We start from the raw sequence: 22,678 nt of genomic DNA on the forward strand, positions 1-22,678 counted from the left end.
AAAAATAACAATTAAAGATGTTCATAAAAACGTAAAAATTTTTTTTTATTAATACAAAAAATATCTACTTGATGAAGTTGTGCGGTTTATGGCGTTTCAAATTGTGTATAATATCATTTAAGAAATAGCCGCAGGGGAAGCGGTATATGAAATAAGTGTTCCTAAGTAAAGGACTTACTAAAATTTAGTCTTATGGAAGCAGGCCGGAGGTACCTGCTACCTTTAATATATCCAGCTATTTGGGTAATCCAATGTCTATTTAAGTTTTTGCTTATTCAATATCTTATTGATACAATAAAATACTTAAAAAAATATTTTGACATTTTTTTGTTTTGCTTTCTAAATACTTGAGATAATTAAATAATTTAGAAAAGATAAAGTGAAATTTAAAATTCTTCACATATTTGAAATATTTTTATAATATTACAATAAATTGTTTGTTAAATAAAGTCAAAAATAAGGTTGATAAGTGAAAATTATGCAGACAAAAAAATATTTTTAGTCAAGTAGTCTGTTTTTTTCAAGTGGCCAAATTTTTGTAGCTAAAGCTTAATCACCAATTGTAATTTTAACTTTAGACACTCTATTATTAGTCTAAAGTCATAAGAATGTAGACTGTGGACATAATTGAAAATGAAAGAATAAAATTAAAGCATCAAGAGCAATGTAAACACCTCATTTTTTATCCTTTAATAATAGATTATGATCTCTTTGATACTTAGTTCTCTTCTTTTCTAGATTTACAATAATTTTAGATATATTGTGATGTTGACACTCTTACTGTTTCTAATCTTAAAATACCTTAAAATTACTTTTCTTTAGCTATAAATATTGAGGAGAAAGAGGTAAAGAAAGTATTTAGAAAATTAAAAAAACAAAAAATTACCAGAAAGAAAGGACAAAATACCGAATAATATATTAATACCTTCTTCGAAGAGGGAGACAAATCAGATCTGCAAAATTATTGAGAAATTAATTTATTAAAGAAAACACTATAATTAGCAATCAAAGTGATTACAAATAAACTGAATGAAATTATAGCACCACCAGAAGAACAACAAGGTTTTAGGTCGGGAAGATCATTCACTGACGCTGTATTTATAATGAGGCAGGTGCAAAAAATCAATAGAATAAAACAAACTGGCATATCTATGTTTCGTGAATCTTAAGAAGGCATTTGACTGAGTCAAATTAAAAGACGCGAGTTATTTAGTTATTGTTAGCAACAGAGATTATTAATAATCTTTAGGAATAATCAAACTAGGAAATTTAGGACTAATCAAAACGATCGAAAATATTAAACAAAAGGACACAATAAAGGTAAAAGTATAAGAAGAACTAACCGACCCTATTGAAGCTGAAAATAGGATAAGACGGGGAGATTCCCTTGGTTATCTATTGTTAAACCTAGTTGTTGATAAAATAATACAAAAAGTAAGACCTTATTAGGATACTATATGGGAGAAAAACAACTTAAGATATTCTGCTATACAGATGACGCAATACTGCTCTCTCAAATTAAAGATGATTTACTTCCAGCAAATTTAACATGCTAATTTCCCCAAAAAAGGCGAAATGAATGGTTATAACAGCAAAGAGCTTAGCCGAATAAGAAAGTCAAAACTGCCCCAGCGAAAAGTTGACCCTAAATTTTGGGGTAATGTTTGGCATAATAAAGATGAAGATTTACCAAATTTTAGCACAATATATTGACACATAACCTCAAAATTCTATAAAACGCCAAAAATCGTTTTTTGATCATAACTCGCTTAATTTTTTATAAAAATACGTTTTGTTATTTTTTAATTAAAGGTTTCTTTTTGCTTTACACACATATTTAAACAAAAATATAAGTTGACGAAAAATTCAAATTAATTTGAGCGTTTGAAAATTTTGAATGCCTATAAAAATATAAGAACAAAAAATGGATCACTTGGACTGGACAATTATTAAAACTTTATTCCAGAATTTTTTTAGAATGTTTAAAGTGGGACAATGCAGTTAAAAATTGAAGAAACCATTTGTTTTGTGCGGTATATATATTTGCATGTGTGTAAAACGCGAATACCTGGATAGGTATTTTCGATGGTTTGGTATAATGTCAAAATAAGGGAAAGGTCTTTATTGCGTACAATCTAGTTTGATTTTTTTATTTTGATTTATTCATTTGTCATAATCGGACCAATACCAACGAAGATATGATAAAGTGCTACTATGGCAATTCTGCCATGTTATTTCAATACAATCCCCTCCTCAAGTTATTACACGTTCCAATCTTACCAGTAACAACGAAGATAAGATATAGTGCCCGTTTTTAAATCTCGGTGTGTTTATTTTTTTGCCTTAACATATTTAATACCCCTTCCTTTAATTTAAGGTCTCAACGGCAAAACCTGACCAACAGCAAGGAAGATACGATTTGGTGCCCCTTTGGCAATGCCGTAATGTTTGTGTTTTTTTATGAAAACCGTATTCGCCATTACCTTCCCTTTCCAACTAAGTCTCATACGTTACCCTACAAACTGGTGTTTGGATCATAGTACTTGGTATAGAGCAGATGCAGCTATAATAAGTGCTATTTTTTAAACAAAAATGAGACCACTACAATTTCTTCTCACAGCAACGATTACTATTCCATTGTCAATAACATGTACCTCTTCAAGTAAATCAAAATGTTCAACTCCACCATTAAAACCATTATATACCACCCATTTAGCAACATACTGCATATATGTTTATAGCATATATAAAAAAATAGTCTTAAAAATAGTACCACTTTTATTGTAGGAAAGTGTATGTAAAACGCATTTTTGTCTACATCCAGTAAAGTTAAATTTACTAAAAAACCAACTGTTGGCGTTAAGAAATATTCAGTTACGAATAGTTGTAAGAAACTGTACAAAATTGTAAGTACAAAATGTACGAATTGATAGTGTTATAAATCGTCAATTAACATTTGTGTGGTTACAAACTATCGGGATGCAAGATGTTATGAAACCCAAAATTCCATACTTTCATTACATACCATTGGAAAGGCGGATCAACGATATAACTGGATAACAAATGAAATTATAGAAGAAAATTGTAAAATTCAACATTTGGTAAAATTTCTCAAAGACATTAATTGATAAAACAAAATTTAACATTTACAAATAAGTTACCTCATGTTATTTCCAAAGTAATAACCTTAAAAGGTAATTCCAATATATTTTTTAAATAAATCATGTCTTTCTCGTTTTTCTGTTTTATAATTGACAGCTTTTCATTTAACAGCTTTTTTCTTCGTTGGATTTAATTTATAAGCTGTTTATTATATTATTACAATAAATTAAACATTATAACTGATGGCAATCAAATTAAAAAATGAAGGTAGTGGGGAGTATAAATATTTCAATCAAAATTATTTTTCAAGTGGTCCTTTTTTTAAGTGCTTGATTTTTAGTATATAAAAGTTAACCAGCGCAGTGCATATTATTCTGAAATATAATTCTCAAACATGAAAACTACATTGGTTTTGGCACTATTAAGCTTCATTGGTAAGTATCGATAATTTTGTATTTATTAAAAATTTTGTGTTTTTGTATTTTTACTAGTATTACATTTTTTCTTTGTTTATAATTTGTGTTATTGACTAAATAGATGAGTTTAAGCTAGATATATTAAGCATCTTCTAGTAAAAAGTCAGCAAATTTGTATCCAAAAAGGTAGTATATGTCAAAAAAAATCTTAACTGAAGAAAATGGGGCAAAAAATTTAATTTTTAAAATTCTTCCTTGGACAAATTTAAGGCAACTTTGATATTTTTAAATATTAGTTTTTTGCATTTCCCAACGTTGACCACAATGGTTTATAGTTCCTATTGCCTTATTGTACCATGGAAAATTAAAACTTATGCTCTGTTTTTCACGAATAAATTACCAAACTGCTTGTAGATTTGATATCATAAGTAATTTAAGAAAAAAATACAATTTAATAGATAAGTAAACTATAACTATATAATTGACCTAAGCTGAAAAAAAAATACCAATCAAACATTAATATTCGAAAATATAATATTAAGTTGTAGCAAATATCACTTTACTTTTTTTTTGTTCGTTTTTAATTTTTTTCTGTTCATTTTAGTCTCGTTTCTGTTTCTTCTTTTTTATCTTAATAAGGAATTCCACTTGTTCATTGGCAAATTATTACCTCTATGGAAGGTTTTCGCTCCATTCTTTATTTCTATTTTGTATGAATTCATTTAAACACTGCACGTTACATTTTCTTCTAATGTGTTTACTTCTCTTTCGATCTTTCAGCGTATTTCCTGTAATTCTTCTCAGTACTCTTATCTCTGCCGTTTCCACTAGTCTTTGCGTTGTGGCTGTGACGGGTCTTATTTCTGAGTTATATGTTAATATTGGTCTTACAATAGCTTTACTAATTCTTGACTTTATCTCATTGTTAATGTATCTGTTTCGCCATATAGTGTTATTAAGGCATCCTGCCAGTCTATTTGCTTTCTATACTTGATCCCTCACTTATTTGTCCAGGTCTGCATAGCTAGACAGTGTACATCTGGTTAATTCTTTGCTGACTACTGTTGTTTTAGTTTTTTAAGATGAGATTGTCAAAATAAATTCTTTTGCTCTTATGGTAAATTTGTGGACCCGTCGTTATAGACTATCTTCATTTTGGGCTATCAATATTGCCTCATCTGTGTAATAGAGTACTTTTATTTGCTTGATTCCCATTCTGTATCCTCTTCATTTCTCATCCTTAACGCTTTTGATGATTTCATCCATAATCAAATTAAAGAGCATTGGGCACAATGAATCCCCTTGTCTTATTCCGCTGCCAATTACTATAGGTTCTGTAAGTTGTCCATCTATTCTGACATCCATTTTTTCTAGTTTAACAGTTTATAATCTTTTTTTATTGTAGCTTGGTAAATCCAAGATAAATTAATTATTTTTAGTTTTTTATAAATTTTTATATCTTTGATTAATGCATTTGAATAACCATATTCATTAACTTTTTAAACAAAAAGAACTTATTATTTTATTTAACAAATTGTTACATATAAACAGTGTTTAATATTTTAAAATAAATATCTATTTTCAGCTCTTACCGTTTACGCCCAAGGGCCTGAACCTGAACCTACTCGCGAACCTGAGCCAGAGCCTGACAATGAGTAAGTAACAATGATATAAATATTAAGTTGTACGTAGAATTAAATACAGATGAACTAACTATAATTAAATATGCGGACGATGCTGTCATTTTGTTTGAGCGGCTTCAAGAAGAAATTTTAAACATCATTAACACAACAAAAACAAGTTCTATACTGCATACAAAACTAAATATTATTTTTAGTCAAACAAGATATAACAACAATATGTTAGAACTCAATAAAGTAAAAAATGGAAGATGCTTACTCAGAAAGCATTATTACACAAGCCTACACCCAAACTCTAATACTAAAAGTAGAATGGAAATATCGGGAACAACATTAAAAAAAGGAAACCATTCTTATGCAATGATAATCTTAACTTGAAACTAAGACAAAAAATGGTATATGTACTCAGTTTTATTTTATGATGTTGACTCGTGAAGAGTAAATCTAAAAACAAATAATCTTCTTAAGACACTCGAGATATAGTTATAGAGAACACAACAAAATGTAGAAAAATAGCGTATTTGGAAATCGTATTAAGAGAAGAATAGTCCGGTAGTGCAGTTAATATTTATAAGTAAAATTGAAGGCGGATAGGAAGCTGGAAGAAAACAAAAATCATGGAAACATTCGAGAATGAATAATATGTATGGAAATACTGTTAAAATCCAGAAGACAAGACGTTGGTTGTGATATTGTGATAATCCCCGATATTAATAATCTTTACGTAATTTGTATAAATCAAAAGATTTTCTTTTTCAGATTTGAATGCGACGCCTGTATAACATTCGCTACTGTAATCAAGGATTACGTTGAAGAGAAAATTCCTGTGGTAAGTTTTTATCATAACCTTTTTGTACTTTATTTTTAATAACTTTCAATCAATGATTTAGCATTCAAAAAACATTTCACTTTTAATAACCAACTAGAAAACTTTCAAGATTACTTAAAATATACAAAAGGATAAAACATACATTTGATAAAAGAAAAGAAGCATATTTAACTTTTTGTAGTAAAACAAACGATTAGCTATAATTACAACAAAGGTAATAGCAATTTGGCCGTGTTACTATTATTAAAGCTATTTTTATTTTTGTTAAAATATTTACCTAAATTCTTCACTATGGTAATACTAAATTTAGTAGCCCCAACTTTGGCCAAAACTAACCGAAATTTTCTGTTTCTTTATCTCTTTTGCCATTGTTCTTATTACATTTCTTGGTTATGGTGCTATTATCCTCATGTTTAGTCAATTTTTTTGACGTCCATATCTAACTCAAAAATACGATCTGTTAACACATATTTAGATTTTTTTACGTGTTGTGCTATATTATCTATTTGGTTCTAAGCTGGGTTTTGATTTTAAAACTCCAAAAGTACATCCTATGCAATTTAGTTATCTGTATGCTTATGCGTAATTTTGATGGCACTTGCGTAGTTTAGGAAGTTATTCAATGTTTTTTATTTTTGCATGTTTTCTATATTTATATTTTGTGCAACATCTTATAGCTTCGTCTATTCTGTTATTTATGTTTATTAATTTTCTCTATCTTTTATACTTTTAAAAGATAAGTAATATATATATAAATTGTAAGATGATTGGGAAAACAAACCAGTTATTAACCTGTTGCTTTAAACAATATAAAATATTTAAATTGACCTGTAGGTCTGTATCATGAGAGAACTAATTTTATTTATTTTTTTTTCAGGATGAAATTGAAAGAGATGCAGACAGATTATGCGCTGTTTTATCAGGTGAATTGAGAGACTTTTGCGAACACGAAATGATTCCAAAAGTCGACAAAATCTTCGAGGAGCTGATCGAACATTCTCCTGACGATGTATGCGAACATTTACATTATTGTGGCAAATAAATACTTGAAGTAATTGTTATAATATGTACATATATTTATAAAAATATAAAATAAATAGTTAAATAATAATTTTGTTTTTTTTTATGATCATTTATAAACATTTGGAGATTTGTCAAAGGTTCATTTAAAAGGAACCACTTTTGCAATTTAAGATAGCAATACTTAAAAAATGTTAAATTAATAATTAGTTTGCTTTTGTTCCGTATTATGTATAGAAAAATTCCTTCACCAGATTTTTAAACGCAAAAAATGGATGTGTCGATCGAAAAAAGCTGTCGAATAAATACTTGTAAAAAAATAATTGTTATAGTATGTACATATCCTTAAAAAATGCAAAATAAAATTATAAATACTAAATTTTGTTTTTTTTATGATTTAACATTTATGTTTTTGCCAAGAATTAATTTTACTCTATAGTAAAACTTGCAATTAAATATTTTTTTTTGTTTCCTATTGAATGTAAATACAAACTTAAAAAAAATTGCAACCTTTTTCATCAGCTTTGTAATTAAAAAAATGTTTGTGTCAATAAAAGAAAGGTCTGTATGCAATAGAGCTGCATTACACAAGAGCATCCACTTCCAAGCATCCTTTTTTTATGGTGCTTTCTTTAAGGTATTACCTTAAAAATTTCTCCAACAACGATTCGTACTTTATCCATCCACCTCTTTTTTTGTCTTTCTTTTGACCTATATCCCTCCACAGTCCCACTAAGCATTCTGTTAGGTGTTCTATTTTGATACATTTTTATAAGGTGGTCTGCTCAGCGCAATCTTTGTATTTTTGCATAATTTGCTACAAAAGGTTCTTTATAATATTAATAAAACTCGTAGGTGAAACTTGTCCTTTACAAACCTTTGCCAAAATTAGGTCCCAATCTCCCATTTTTATTATTATTCCAAAAGTACTACTATGATTTACTTAAACTACTGATAAAATACTATATTATCATCATTATTTCTGCCATACATTTGATTGTTAAGCGTACGATAGTGTTATATATTTTGACATTTACTTAACTTTTCTAAAACACCTGCGAGAGAAAGGAGTATGATATGATTTATCACTCGACCTAGGTGGCTATTTAAAAAAAATCCAAGTGGCGGCGATACGCTAAACGATGAGTTCACCTCGTGTTTTCATACTTTTTGGGTGTAGCCCATCTGGCTGTATTAGCCATTGAGTTATCTGGAAGTGGTCTGTCAATAGGTACACGTACTTGCGATTTCTGTATGGATCGTGGTGGCGTGAACTTATTTTACCAACTTTCTTGATATACTCGGAATATTGTTTATCTTTGGCTATGTAATAATATCATATACCTTTTGAAAATCTATGAAAATATGGTGATATCTATATCGAGCTTTAAAGATTTAATGTGTTAGCTATTAATTTTTGCTTCACGTTAAATGGCTGCTCAATATTAGAGCGTGCTGGTCTGAATTTAGCTTGATACTGTTACGCTTGCCATTGCACTACTACCCCTTTGATGAAACAGACTTAATTGGTAATTCAAAAGCACGTATTTTAAGACAAGAATTTAACTTTGGTCTAGATTCTAGATTCTGGAAGCATATATGTAAACGTACAGTAGTTTCAGAAGGCTGCAAAAATAAATTAAAAATAATATTACAAGAATAATATACTCCTACGAATGAAGTAATCTCCCCTTTATACTCCATGTGAACACTTAATAGCGTAAACACAGTACATTGGAGGACAGTGTGTGTCCTCCGCAATTTTAAAGATTTCAGCTGGTATGTTGTCAATACCTAAGGCTTTATTATTCTTCAGTGTTTTCGTGGAATCCATTATCTTCTTTTATTGTTCGTAATTTTGTTAATTTAAAACAGACAAATTTCCAACAAAGTATAAAAGCTTTAAACGTTGGTCAAAATTACTTTCTTTTTTACAATTCTCTGGGAACAAACCAACTCCTCTTCTTATATTTCAGCGCTGTGAAATCCTTCTAATTTTATTATTTTCTATCTTGCAATTTTTAACAATTTACTAGAAATAAGTCACAATTTTTTACTTTAAAATAAGTTTATTTTCACTTTTCGATTTGTACTGTAGATATCAGGAATCATTATAGTCTACACATGGAATGATAACTTCGAGATGTGCCCCGTATAAGACGGTGTGAACGAAGCATCTACACAAGATATGCCTACAACAATAATACTCTAATATGCTGAAGTTTTATAAAAATAAGTTTAAGCCGATATCTCCAACGAGGGTGATTTATATAAAACCAAGTTTCTGATAAAATACGTTAAACTGGCAAAGATTGGTTGACAATCCTTGCCAGATATGTGCTAAAATAAATAAAACTGCTATTTTCTTATAAACATTTATTCGTAACAACTTAGAATTAAATAATTCTGGCACAAAATTTTGACACTAGATAAAGTTATTAAGTCTACCCACATTTGAAGTATCCAGACAATAAGACAAATATGTAAAACCAGTAACCTAACAAGGTCTTTTGGAAAAAAAAATGTTCCACACCCGAGTGTACCAACAGCGTTAATTAGCTAATTACTTTTAAAAAAATCATAGAGATATGGAATAAATTGGGCTAAAAATGTTAGCTGCAACAAGGTTACTGACTTTTGCATATTATGAGAGGGTGAGACAATCTTGTTTATATAAATAGTATTTTCATTATCACTTGAAGATCATAATATATAAAACCATCATACGACCAATAGCCACATATAGCGCAGAAACATAGATAATGCTAAAGGAAATAATAATCGTTATTATTCTTTATATATTTAAAATATATATATATATATATATATATATATATATATATATATATATAATATTAATGATATTTGGGACAAATTTAGACAACGGTATAGAATCAGGTTCAACTACAAGTTATATCATAATTGCATAATACAGCACAGTAGGCAAAAACACAAAGATTGCGCTAAGCAGGCCACTTTTTATTAATTTATAATAACAAAACACCTATAACTATGTTGGGATATTGACCAATAGGAAGACTAAGGAAGAGGTGGATAAACGAAGTGAGAACCAATTTTAGAGAGATATGACGATTAAATAACTGAAGACGACAAGCAGAAAAAAAAGGTAAGCTTAGAGGCGGATGCTAGTGAAGACGAGAGCCAGCTTTTTTCGATCGACACATCCATTGTTTGCGTTTAAAATCTGGTGAAGGAATTGAAGCCTTTTTTTTTAAATTTTGACACTTCTTTTTTAATTTTTGTATACATAATACGGAACAAAAGCAAACTTATTATTAATTTAACATTTTTTAAGTATTGCTATCTTTAATTGCAAACTGGTTCTTTTTAAATAAACCTTTGACAAATCTCCAACTGTTTATAAATTATCATAAAAAAAACAAAATTATTATTTAACTATTTATTTTATATTTTTATAAATATATGTACATATTATAACAATTACTTCAAGTATTTATTTGCCACAATAATGTAAATGTTCGCATACATCATCAGGTGAATGTTCGATCAGTTCCTCGAAGATCTTGTCGACTTTTGGGAGCATTTCATGTTCGCAAAATTCTCTTAATTCACCAGGTAAAACGTTACATAGTACGTCTGCGTCCCTTTCAATTTCATCCTGTACAAAAAGACAATATTTAGTTTTTTTATGATATATACCATGCTCTATAGGTTTAAATTTTTTGTGGAATTTAAAGTAAAACATTTATTACTGACTTCTTTTTTGAATTATGTTACAAAATAATGGTGTTTAAAAGAAAGGGAAAGATTTTTAGCTCTCGTGTAATACCAGCAGTTTATTATAGTTTTTTCCACTACCAAAAATTAAGTGTAATTCCTAATTTTTATCAAATGAATGTTTTATCTAGCTCATAATTTTTAGTATGCTAAAAAGTTTGTAATTTGATCATTAAAAATAAAATGTTTTATTTAAATGTATTATTCGAAAATAAATTAAATAATTAAGTGCAGAGAAATTATAGTAAAAAATGCTTATAAAACTCACCACTGGAAGTTTCTCGTCGACGTAATCCTTGATTACAGTTGCGAATGTTATGCAGGCGTCACATTCAAATCTGAAAAGAAAAATATTTTGATTTATACAAATTATATAAAGATTATTGTTATTGGAAGTTGTTATAGTATCAACAACGCCTAGTCGTTTTTTATCTATCTCTTATTTTTTCAAGTGATTTTGCCGATCTCCCAGACGTTGACGATTACTACAAGCAGACTTGTTTTATTTTGTGCCACATGAAAAAATTCAGCACTTTCCACGCTTCTCCATTTTGAAGCCCTAATTGTTGTTTTCTTTCAACTCCACGTCATCTTTCGATTTTATCCATAAGTGTCAGCTGTAGTAAGTGTTATTCTTCTTTTTAAGTCACTAGATACACTATTTTTCTCCATTTTATAGTATTTATTAAAAAAAACATCCATAAATCCATAAAACTCATAAAACCCATAATTAATTAATTTAACACGTTCGCGATTCGCGATGATGCAGAATTCCGAGATTTTACCTCTCAGCCGTAATTTATATATATATATATATATATATATATATATATATATATATATATATATATATATACAAAGAAAGCAGTTTATTAGGGATGCAGTCAGTAGGTTTGGCCGGGATGTTACAGAAACACTCTTTTGACTTTTGGTCGAGCTTTCGGAATTCCTTTATTCCTTCTTCAAGACACTGTAATTAGAAGAAAGTGTAAATATTTACAACAGTCTAAAGTCTAATTACAGTGTCTTGAAGAAGGAATAAAGAAATTCCGAAAGCTCGACCAAAAGTCAAAAGAGTGTTTCTGTAACATCCCGGCCAAACCTACTGACTGCATCCCTAATAAACTGCTTTCTTTGTTTATATCGACAGTCAATAATATCCAGTATTTCTTCTATATATATATATATATATATATATATATATATATTTTAACTGACAATCTCTATTTTGACTATTATCAACATATTTTTTATATTTAAAACCATATTTTTTTATTTAAAAGCTATTTTTTATATACCACCCGTGGTACACGCCGGCTGTAGTGAATATTCTTCAGGAAAAAACCTCGTGTACCACCGGTGGACACGATGTAAAGTGGTCGGTGTCGTAGTATTTTGTTGCATTTGTAACGATTTTTTGCCTGTTTAGGTTACTGTTGAAGGTTATACATGAAACCTAAACATATACGCAGGTAAAAGTGGTTCAAGTATACCTGACAATGATTTTGGACATTCTTACAATGTTTGCATGGAATTACTTGGTGGATTTTTGTATGAAGAAAGAACAATGTAAAATATATTGATAATTATTATACTAGTGTAAATTTATGTAAAAAGCATCTTCAGTGTAAAACATATTATGTTTGCGAAACACTTAGATCTAACAAAAAAAAATCTCAAAGCTGTATGTCAAAAAAAAAATTCAAATAGAGTCAAGAAAGTTCAAATATATAAAAAACAAAATGATGAGGGCACAAGAGTTGCCAAATGGATGAACAAACGTCCTGAATTAATGATTAGTGCAGTTCCCAGACATACAGTAAACCTTCAACTAAAATGAAAAGTTAAGCATGTAGCACTGGTGGTACACGTTGTCGCAAACGTGTTAACTTTTAATTGCTAAAATATTTATTGATTAACTTCTCCTAATTTTACGTATAAATTATTATTTCTATCATTATTACTTACTCGTTATCAGGCTCCGGCTCAGGCTCGCGAGTAGGCTCAGGTTCAGGCCCTTGGGCGTAAACGGTAAGAGCTGAAAATTAATAATTAAAAAATAAAAAAATTGTTTAATTTTAACAATTCTTAAATACACATACTTAAAAACGATAACAACATTTCTTTTATGTTCCTAAATGAAAATTAAATATTTATTTTCCCCGATTTTTTTTATTAATAATTTTGTTAAAGTCTGCACCTAAAACATATTTGGGTAAATAATTGCTATTGTAATTTTTTACGTTTCAATATTAGAAGACGCATAATAAACTCAGCTTGATGTACAAATATTCTGCTATATTAATACCATTTATATAGATAGTAAAAAAATGTAATACTAGTAGAAAATACGAAGGCACAGTTAAAATATTTAATAAATATAAAATAATCAGTACTTACCAACAAAGCTCAATAGTGCCAAAATCAATGTGGTTTTCATGTTTGAGAATTATATTTCACAGTAACGTCCACTGCGCTGGTGAACTTTTATATACTAAACATCAACCACTTGAAAAAAGGACCACTTGAAAAATGATTTTGTTTAAGTTATTGATACATTCCACTGCCTACATTTTTTATATCGACTTTCATTAGTTATGATAATACATTAATTGTAATAAAAGATTAGGTTTAAGAATTTAAGCAAAAATAAAAGAATAAAACTAGTAAAAAAAAGGAAAAAAAGGAAGGTACGAATAATCGTAAATAAATGATTGTCGAAAATAGACAAAACATAATAGTTTGCCAAAAGAAACAACAGAGATAACTACTAAACTCTAAAAATAATATTAAGAAAACTCAATAATAATTGTATCATTAAATAAGTACCAGAGAGTAATATACACTCTGGGTAAAGCAACCATCAAAGCAAAAGTAGGTGAAGGCTGTCCACAAGGAGGAGTCCTGTCCCCTCTACTTTGGGCAACCTTCGTAGATAATCTCCTCGGAAATCTGTCTACAGAAGGCTTTTACTGTCTAGGATGTGATGTCGATATAGCAATCTTTGTTAGGTGCAGGTTTGCCCAGGTATCTGAGAGAATGCAAGCAGCCCTAAATATAGCTGACAACTGGTGTAAACAAGAGAGACTGATAGTCAATGCTCAGAAAATGAAAATTGTCAACTTCACCAATAAACAACGGGGCAACCTATCGATGCAACAGCTACGAGATATAACTTTAACAATAACTTCACAATTAACATACCAGGCAGGGAAGAATGGAATAAGGGTGTACCCATACAATAGGTACCCATACATGGATGGCTTGAAAGCATCGGAGGGTGTGGGAGCCGGCATAGTAGGGACAAATCAAGGGATACATTTTCCGGTAAATCTATCTAAGGATGTAACAGTTTTCCAGGCGAAAATAACGGCAATTCATCACTGCGTGGAATAAATAGAATGACAAATAATAACTTTACGTTCAGTTACCATCTTCACAGATAGTAAGGTAGCGCTTCAAGCACTCAATTCTCTACACGTCAATTCTAAGCTAGTATAAAATTGTATGAGTGCCCTAAATAAACAGGCACGAGGGAGATAAGGGCAATAAAAAAGCAGAAGAAATGGCCAAACAAGGCTTATCAATACCATTTATTGGACCGAAACCCTGCGACGTTGCAAAGAGAGTAACAAAAACGGCTACAAGGAAGTGGGTAGCTCACAAATCTCTGGAATGGTGAAGGAATGCACCAGGACAAAGATAGGCTAAACAGCTCATTTACGAACATTCACCAAAATTGACGGCAGACAAACTAAGCTAAGACAGAAAAACAAACAAAACCTTAGTAGGTCTTTTAACAGGGCAATGTAAGCTGAACAGGCACTTGAAGCTGATGGAATTATCAAATGATGACCTGTTCACATTATGTCACCTTTAAGAAGAAACAACAGAGCATATTCTATGTCAGTGTAACAGTCTGGCAAATGTGGGTTCTTTGCATTAGGAGAGGAAAATACACCGGCAAATAGCTACATGAAAGGTACAATCTCGAAACTATTAAACGTTTTAAAAATTGTCAGTCTAGAGAATGCTATCTAGGACTAGAGGACCACAATATATTTGAAAAGGTTGCAGTGAAAAAGTCGAAAAGGCCACCTCTCTAAATCTGTCTATCTATGGGCACCAGAATTAATTATTACACTACGTAATATAAAAATAACAGTGGAGTCAATGCCATGATCATGATGTCATATTTAATTTTTTTGTCATTGTACCTCTCGGCTCCTACCCTTTTCAACAAAATTTTGCAGATTCACATAGATTAATTAGTTTAAAACATTAACTGTTTTAGTTTTTGTAAAAGTAGAGGAGGTCTTCCAATCGGCTTTTACTCTTATGCGATATCATTCTATAGCTGAAAATGATATATCAATGGACAAAAAAAACAAAACGATATCAAAATATATTTAGGGCAAAGTAAGGCATATAACATACGAGAAAAAAAGGAGAGAGTTGGTCTACAAGATCATATCCAGTAAGAGTTGGTGGAGATTGTGGCCTTCTTGTTGTATTAGAGATATCTTCTCTACTTTATAATATAGAATTTATTACGTAGTATTTTTGTTTTGCTTTTGGTTTATATTGGTTGTGTTAAACGTTTATTATTCTATAATTTGGTATATGTAAGACAAAACAGCTAAAAGAAAGATAGTCCACATATTTTAAAATTATATTTATTGCTAAGTGGTTTAGTTTTGTATCCATGAATTCGGCCATTCGGCCAAAAATCGAATACTTGATACTGCTCTTACTGATTATATTTTCACATTTTTGACTTTAATCTACTTACGTGATAACATTAAAGCACTTTTGTATTAATAGAAAAATATTTGAAATATACAAACAATTTAATTCACTTCACTTTATCAGATTTTCAGCTACTTCATTTCTTACTTTCAAATTCTTGACTTTATCTCAGTGTTAATGTTTCTGTTTCGCCATGGAGTGTTATTAAGGCGTCCTGCCAGTCTAGTTGCTTTTTGTATTTGATCTCTTACTTATTTGTCCAAATTTCTATAACTAGGCAGTGTAATTTCTAGGTATTTTATTTCCATTGCTTGTTTAATACTGATGCCATCAATTTCTATTTTACATTTATTTGGTTCTTTGCTGACTACTATTGTTTTAGTTATCTGAGATGGGATTGTCATATTAAATTCTTTTTCTCTTATGTTAATTCTATGAATCAGTCTTTGCAGACTATTTTCATCTTGGCCTATCAATATTGCGTCGTCTGCATAACAGAGTATTTTTATTTCTCTATTTCCCATTCTGTATCCTCTTTTTTTCTTAACGATTTTGACGATTTCATCCATGATTTAGGTGAAGACCATGGGGCTCAATGAATCCCCTTGTTTTATTCCGCTGCCTATTTCTGTAGGTTCTGTAAGCTGTCCATCTATTCTGACTTCCATTTTGATATTTTGTCCCCAAACTTCCATTTCTGTATTATACAGAAGATGGATTACATCTATGAGTCTTACTCTGACAACCGCTTTCTTTAGGTCAATCAGACACAGAAATGCAGGTCTATTAATTATACTCTAAGGAAACCCTGTTGTTCATTTGCTAAACTTATCCTACGGTTTATTAGCACTGATAAGTCAATTATATATATATATATATATATATATATATATATATATATATATATATATGTATATACACCGGTATGTAGGCGCCTCGCCCTTCCGTTAGGGATCCATGGAGGAGTATCACTGAGCCGCAAGCCCTTATCTCTTGCCGTACTGCTCCACCATAGGCCGATCAGACACCAGCATATTCTAGTCTAAGCCTCAGATTCATTTAGAATTTTAAACTGCTACGTTAGCCTTTTTGTTTTCTGTACACCGAGCTGGGGATCGAATTCACATCCACTGAACCACTCGCAGTGAAGCGAATGAGAACCGTCCGCCCAGCCCGCTTGGCTCTCTGACCGACTTAGTCAATTAGAGTCAATTAAACTATTTAAGTTAGTTGCTTAGAAAGCAGGTTTAATAAAAACTGTGAAAATAACTCAGATACAGCTATACCAAGTGTTCATTTCTCAATCATAAGTAAAACCACTACAGTTTTTCAGCAGCATCTATTACTATTACTCCATCAATAACATACGCCTCTACAAATATATCAAAACATTAACTTAACTATTAAGAACATTATCTACCACACCATTTAACAACATATGATATATCAACTACAGTTAATACAACAGAAATGACATACAAAGTAATTATATTGTGACGAAATAATTTTGTCTACCATAGGGTAAGATTATAAGGGGTAGAAGATTGGGGATAAAAATTGTTGGGGGCGAAGATAGGGCAAGCAAAACAAATCGAAACTTATGCGGACTCAGGATTTTGTTAGGAGAGCTGGGTCGTGCATAAGGAAATGACAAGAGGTCGGATTGGGACAACTAAAAAAATATGAACCAACAGGTCATGAATTTCTTGGGACAAATAAATCAAAACACAGAAAGGAAACAGGAAACACCTCTAGTAATTTAAAAAGAACGCCACTTCGAGGTACCTAATTATAACTATTACAACAACTAGTTGTAACTAGGGAAATAATTATTAGAAATGCAGAACATATCTTTTTCAAAAGAAACTCAAAAATGGGTTATTTAAAAAAATAAACAAAATATTAAAAAAAAAATAAAGCGAGCTGTCTTATGTTAACACTAAATTTAAAATAGAAAAATTATAATGACAGCTAAATTCAAAACCTAAAATTTACAATTTTAAATATTACAATTTTTTAAATTTTAATGAAAGCAATATATTTAAAAAATGTCTGTCTTTACTTTAAATTTAAACACAGAAAAGTTACCTGGACTACACTGGGGGTTTACACTAAAATTCTAGAACTATAGCTGGAACTAAACAAACTGCTTCAGGAACAAAACAAGAACAACGAGATTAAAGAAGCACTTATGCAACTTTAGACTGGACTTCTTAAAAAAAAAACAGGAAACTGGAATATAAGAATTGCTGCAAGCGACACAAATCTCTTAAATACTTTTTTAACCTCCTCTGTAACTACACATATTTCACACTTTTTTTTACACCGCTACAATTTCCATAAAAGAAGACAAAACAGAAAACTTTACAAATTCGACGAATAAATTTGGATCCAGACCTAAGCCGACTGTCTTTTACAGCGACTCAAGTAAGAATGAGCAATTATCTTCTAAAATTCATCGCATAAGTTAGAATAAACAAACATAAACGGAAATTGAATTAATTTAAAAACGCAGTATCGGGCGGTTTAACGATCAAAGAAAAGATATTAAAGAATTTGCGCCTGTGACATAAACAAACAATAAAATGATTTATTATCGACTTGGCAACGTGAAAAGAACGAAATATTATTTGAGTTTTAACTTGAAAGATACGAACTAAGGAACGTGGAAAAAATTATTCGTTATTATAATGCATATATAAGGGGATTTTCATTTATTACATATACGAAGGGATTTCAATATATATCAAGGAATTTATATATCAAAGAATTTGTAAATGCTACAATATTCATCACATCATCTATATTATACCACACGATTATAACTAACCACTATTCATCTTTCAATCTACATGATCTTTTAATGAAAATAAAGCTTATCAAACACTAAAAGCATTTAACGTTATGCAATGAGGAAAATATATCAATATCGTCTTCCAAAGGAACTGTGTCTTAAGCAATAACACCTGCTCTTGAGACATTAGATAGTAAGAAAGCTATTGAGGTATCAGCTAGCAATGTATTTTTAAAGAAACAATCCAGAAACCAAAAAGAGTAAACACAACCAAATTGACAGTGCCTTTAGAAACCCTTATATAACCAAATAAATAATTATTCGTTTTCAAAAAGCAAATATTAACCTTTAAGGATATGGTTCACTTATTTTAAAACATTTATGAAGTAAACAATGCTACAAGTGCTACAAATAAATATAAATCAAATATTCTTGCATTTATTTAGCAACTCTTCTGTCACATCAGTTAACTAAAATTAAAATGTACAATTTTTGTAAAACAATTGTTAAAAAGCGCAAGATATCCACATAAGAGTATAAAGAACCCAACACTAATATAGAGAGTGAGCCATCCCAGAAACTTAACCGATTTTTTTTTGCGTTTTTACCCGCTACGAGGGTGGTTTTATGGGAAAGCCCGAAGGTAAAAGTGGTGAACTTTTTTTGCATATTTTTCATTGAACGGTTCCTAAAATTAATAGTCTTGGCAAAATTCATCTTGTTCGTATAATTTATGGTGTGAAATTTCTTCATCTTTCACCTATCATTTATCTTCAGGAAATAGGTTTTAAAGGTTAACATGGTCATACTTTTATTATATACCATTGGGAAAACGGGTCACCAGATCAACAAATGAAATCTTTTTAATTAATCACCTGTTAAAATTCCTTAAAGATATTATATTAAACACAATTTAACATTTATAAGTAAATTATTTTATGTAAAACTCAGAGAGTAATGCCTTCAAAGGTTAATTAATTAGAAATAAAAAGTGTAGATAGTGGGGAGTATCAATAATTCAATCAAAATTATTTTTCAAGTGGTCCTTTTTTTAAGTGCTTGATTTTTAGGATATAAAAGTTAACCAGAGCAGTGCATATTATTCTGAAATATAATTTTCAAACATGAAAACCACATTAGTATTGGCACTATTGAGCTTTGTTGGTAAGTAGTAATAATTTTATATTTATTAAATATGTTTACTAAGCCTTTGTATTTTCTACTAGTATTAGAGATTTTTGGATACTATTTGTATCTGTTTCAAATTTGATATATTGGGCGTATTCTACGATATACCAAATATAAATACCAAACATAATATACCAAAAAGGTCTTAAAAAGTAAAATATGTATTTTCGTTTGCAAAAGGGCATAAGCACTTTCATTATTATTTTTAAATAATGGTTTTATTGTATTTCCAAATGTTGATCATTGATCACTATTGGTTAATACAAATAAATTAAAACAAAAACAAGGTAATGGATACGTAAACCATAAATATACAATATTGATTGACTATATTTGTTTACTAATTAAGCTAAGAGCAGAAAAATAATAAACAAAATGAAAGAATTTAGAGCGAAGGCTATCCCAGTGATATTTATATTTGTTTTGCGTTCTTTGTTGTGTTCTTTTAGTCTATTTTAATGTTTTTTTTTTAATATTGTTTGGCGAATATTTAAACCCATTTTTACCTAGTTTTTGCTCAATTTTTATATGTTTGATCGATTTTTCTGCCTAACCAGATTGATTAACTCTCCAAACACAAACACCTTGTTGTATTTGAAAACATGTTAAGAGTAGACAGTTCTGTCTACATTTAAGTAGAGTAAACAGTTCTGTTTATATTTTAAAACCATTATTTATTTTCAGCTCTTGCTGTTTACGCCCAAGGGCCTGAACCTGAGCCTACTCGCGAGCCTGAGCCAGAGCCTGATAATGAGTAAGTAACAAAGACGTAACTAACAAATTGTACGTAGTATTAAGTAAGATTTATCAAAAATTATTTCAGTACTTAAAAGTTAAATTAATAGTTTATTACACGATGTATTATAAATTATCCCAAAGCTAAGATTTGTTGACGCCTATAAAAGAGATATTTATATTATTTTTAATTTTTTTATTAGATATGCACATGATAATTTTTACTGAGAGGATTTAAAAACTTTTAAACAGTATTAGTGCAAAAGAGAAATATTTGGGCTGAACATAAAGATAAATAAGTTCATTGTTAAGCTTTGTAGAACTCTCGGGTAAAACATATATATAAAATAGATGTTTTACAAAGAGGGGAAAAATATATGTGCAGAAAAATAGCTTACCTGGAGCACTTACCAAGAGGAGAAGAATACCACTTACTTCAGCTAATACTTATGGATAAAGTAGATGGTCGAGGGGCAATTGGAAGACAACAGCAATCAGGGCTCCGAAACATTCAAAAATGGAAAGGCATAAAAAGTGCTAAATTTTTCCGTATGGCACAATATAAAACCAGTGTGGCTGTAATGATAGCCAATATCTGGAAAACCGGACAAGTCACTCTAACTTGGAAGTATATATCATATGATAAAAGTAAAAACAAAGACACGTTGGTTGTGATTATATAATAAACCCCATTTACAATAATCTTTATGGAATTTATATAAATGAAAATTAATTTTTTTCCAGATTTGAATGTGATGCCTGCATAACATTCGCAACTGTAATCAAGGATTACGTCGAAGAGAAAATTCCAGTGGTGAGTTTTAAAAGCATTTTTTACTAGAAATTTTCTGTATTTATATATTAAATTTGTTTTGGTATATATTTTCGCAGTTAAATATAATATTCCATTTTTAATAATTGATTAAAAAAACTTCAAAAACTACGAAATTTATGGAATAAAATAAAGCGCATGTATTTGGTCATAATTAGGAACTATATTTTGTAGATGAACAAACAATGACTTTTGTAATAGTGATCTAAACTTGTTAGTATTCTGAAAGCTTTCTTATTTTTCCTAAAACATTAACCTTACTTTTTACTTTGGTAATACTGAATTTACTGCCCAACTCGGTATAAACTAACGGAAATCTTCTGTTTCCTTTGTCAACTTTACAATTGTTTTGATTATATCTCTTAATTATGGTCTTGTCACTTTTATAAGGTATATTTTTTCACTGCCATATCTGACCCAAAAATGCGTTCTTGTTAATCAGATTTACATTTCTTTCACTCTTATGCTGTATTGACTCTAAATTCGGTTTTGATTTTGAAACTCTAAAGTTACATGCTGTATATTTTAGTTATTTCTAAGCTTGCCTCAATATTGATGGTATCGGCGTGATTTAGCAAGATAAATTATGTTTATTATTTCTGCATTTTTTATTTCTTTTATGCTACTACGTTTTTAGTACATCTTATGTACATCTTAAATTTTATTATATCCTGATATTTTTAAGTTCGATGATTTTTCCTTTTTTTATACTTTTAACGGATCAATATTACGTCTTAATTCTAATATTATTTCAAAACAAACTTAGTTAATAATCTCGTTTCTTAAAGAACATCAAAAGTTTAAATTTATAGCTTAATATGTACCATGAAAGAACTAAATATTGTCTTTTCTACAGGACGAAATTGAAAGAGACGCAGACGTACTATGTAATGTTTTACCTGGAGAATTAAGAGAATTCTGCGAACATGAAATGCTCCCAAAAGTTGACAAAATCTTCGAGGAGCTGATCGAACATTCACCTGATGATGTATGCGAACATTTACATTATTGTGGCAAATAAATACTTGAAGTAATTGTTATAATTTTATGAAAATGTATAATAAAAATTTAAATACTAATTTTGTTTCTTATTATTAAACATTGAGGGCTTTGCCAAGAGGTGAATTAAAAGAAACGATTTTAAAGTTTATGATAATAAGACTTGAAATGTTAAATTATTAAATAAATGCTTGGGTTCCATTATGACTATAAACAAAACTGAGTCGAAATTTAAAAAAAGGACCAACTTTTTCATTAACTTCACCAGCTTTAAAAAAAAGTTAATGTGCCAATAGAAAAAAGTTGGAGCACCAGCACTCAACTCTAAGCCCCTTTTCTTTTAGAAATTAAAAGTAGAAGGAGTGACAAAAATAAAGTTAATTGGTCATCAAAATCTCATATCCTAGAACGAAAACAGAGAAAGATAATATAATGTCGAATTAGCAGGACTTTGTACGATGGTAAACAATTGGGAAAAAGTGATTCGCCTTTACAAATTTCACGCGGAAAAATAAGAAAATGATTCTGTAAATTCGTAAGGTCCTGTAAAGTGTCACAAAACTATGCCAAATAATCTCAACAAGTATTGTCTGATATTCTTGATTCTTACTGATG

The 22,678-nt window shown here is 29.7% G+C and overlaps 2 protein-coding genes across 4 annotated transcripts; one reads left to right on the forward strand and one right to left on the reverse strand.

The window, feature by feature from the left end:
- The first annotated feature begins 3,432 nt into the window (after window positions 1-3,432).
- Window positions 3,433-22,131, forward strand: LOC140438074 (uncharacterized). 3 transcript variants are annotated; one of them, XM_072527787.1, is made up of 4 exons: window positions 3,433-3,536; window positions 20,182-20,251; window positions 20,977-21,046; window positions 21,921-22,131. In XM_072527787.1, exons 1-4 carry the CDS (start codon window positions 3,497-3,499, stop codon window positions 22,083-22,085), a joined length of 345 nt encoding a protein of 114 aa, XP_072383888.1. In that variant the 5' UTR covers window positions 3,433-3,496; the 3' UTR covers window positions 22,086-22,131. The 3 variants fall into 3 exon arrangements, with proteins under 3 accessions (XP_072383888.1, XP_072383887.1, XP_072383889.1); XM_072527786.1 differs by lacking the exons at window positions 20,182-20,251; window positions 20,977-21,046; window positions 21,921-22,131 and adding exons at window positions 5,104-5,173; window positions 5,918-5,987; window positions 6,865-7,036 and having other exon boundaries at window positions 3,451-3,536; XM_072527788.1 differs by lacking the exon at window positions 3,433-3,536 and adding an exon at window positions 19,382-19,473.
- Window positions 10,466-13,228, reverse strand: LOC140438071 (uncharacterized). The gene is made up of 4 exons (XM_072527782.1): window positions 13,167-13,228; window positions 12,735-12,804; window positions 11,035-11,104; window positions 10,466-10,647 (listed from the first exon to the last, which is right to left on the reverse strand). Exons 1-4 carry the CDS (start codon window positions 13,204-13,206, stop codon window positions 10,483-10,485), a joined length of 345 nt encoding a protein of 114 aa, XP_072383883.1. The 5' UTR covers window positions 13,207-13,228; the 3' UTR covers window positions 10,466-10,482.
- Window positions 22,132-22,678: the final 547 nt, after the last annotated feature.

Source organism: Diabrotica undecimpunctata, chromosome 4, assembly GCF_040954645.1.
Source record: "Diabrotica undecimpunctata isolate CICGRU chromosome 4, icDiaUnde3, whole genome shotgun sequence".
In the NCBI taxonomy this organism is placed as follows: domain Eukaryota; kingdom Metazoa; phylum Arthropoda; class Insecta; order Coleoptera; family Chrysomelidae; genus Diabrotica; species Diabrotica undecimpunctata.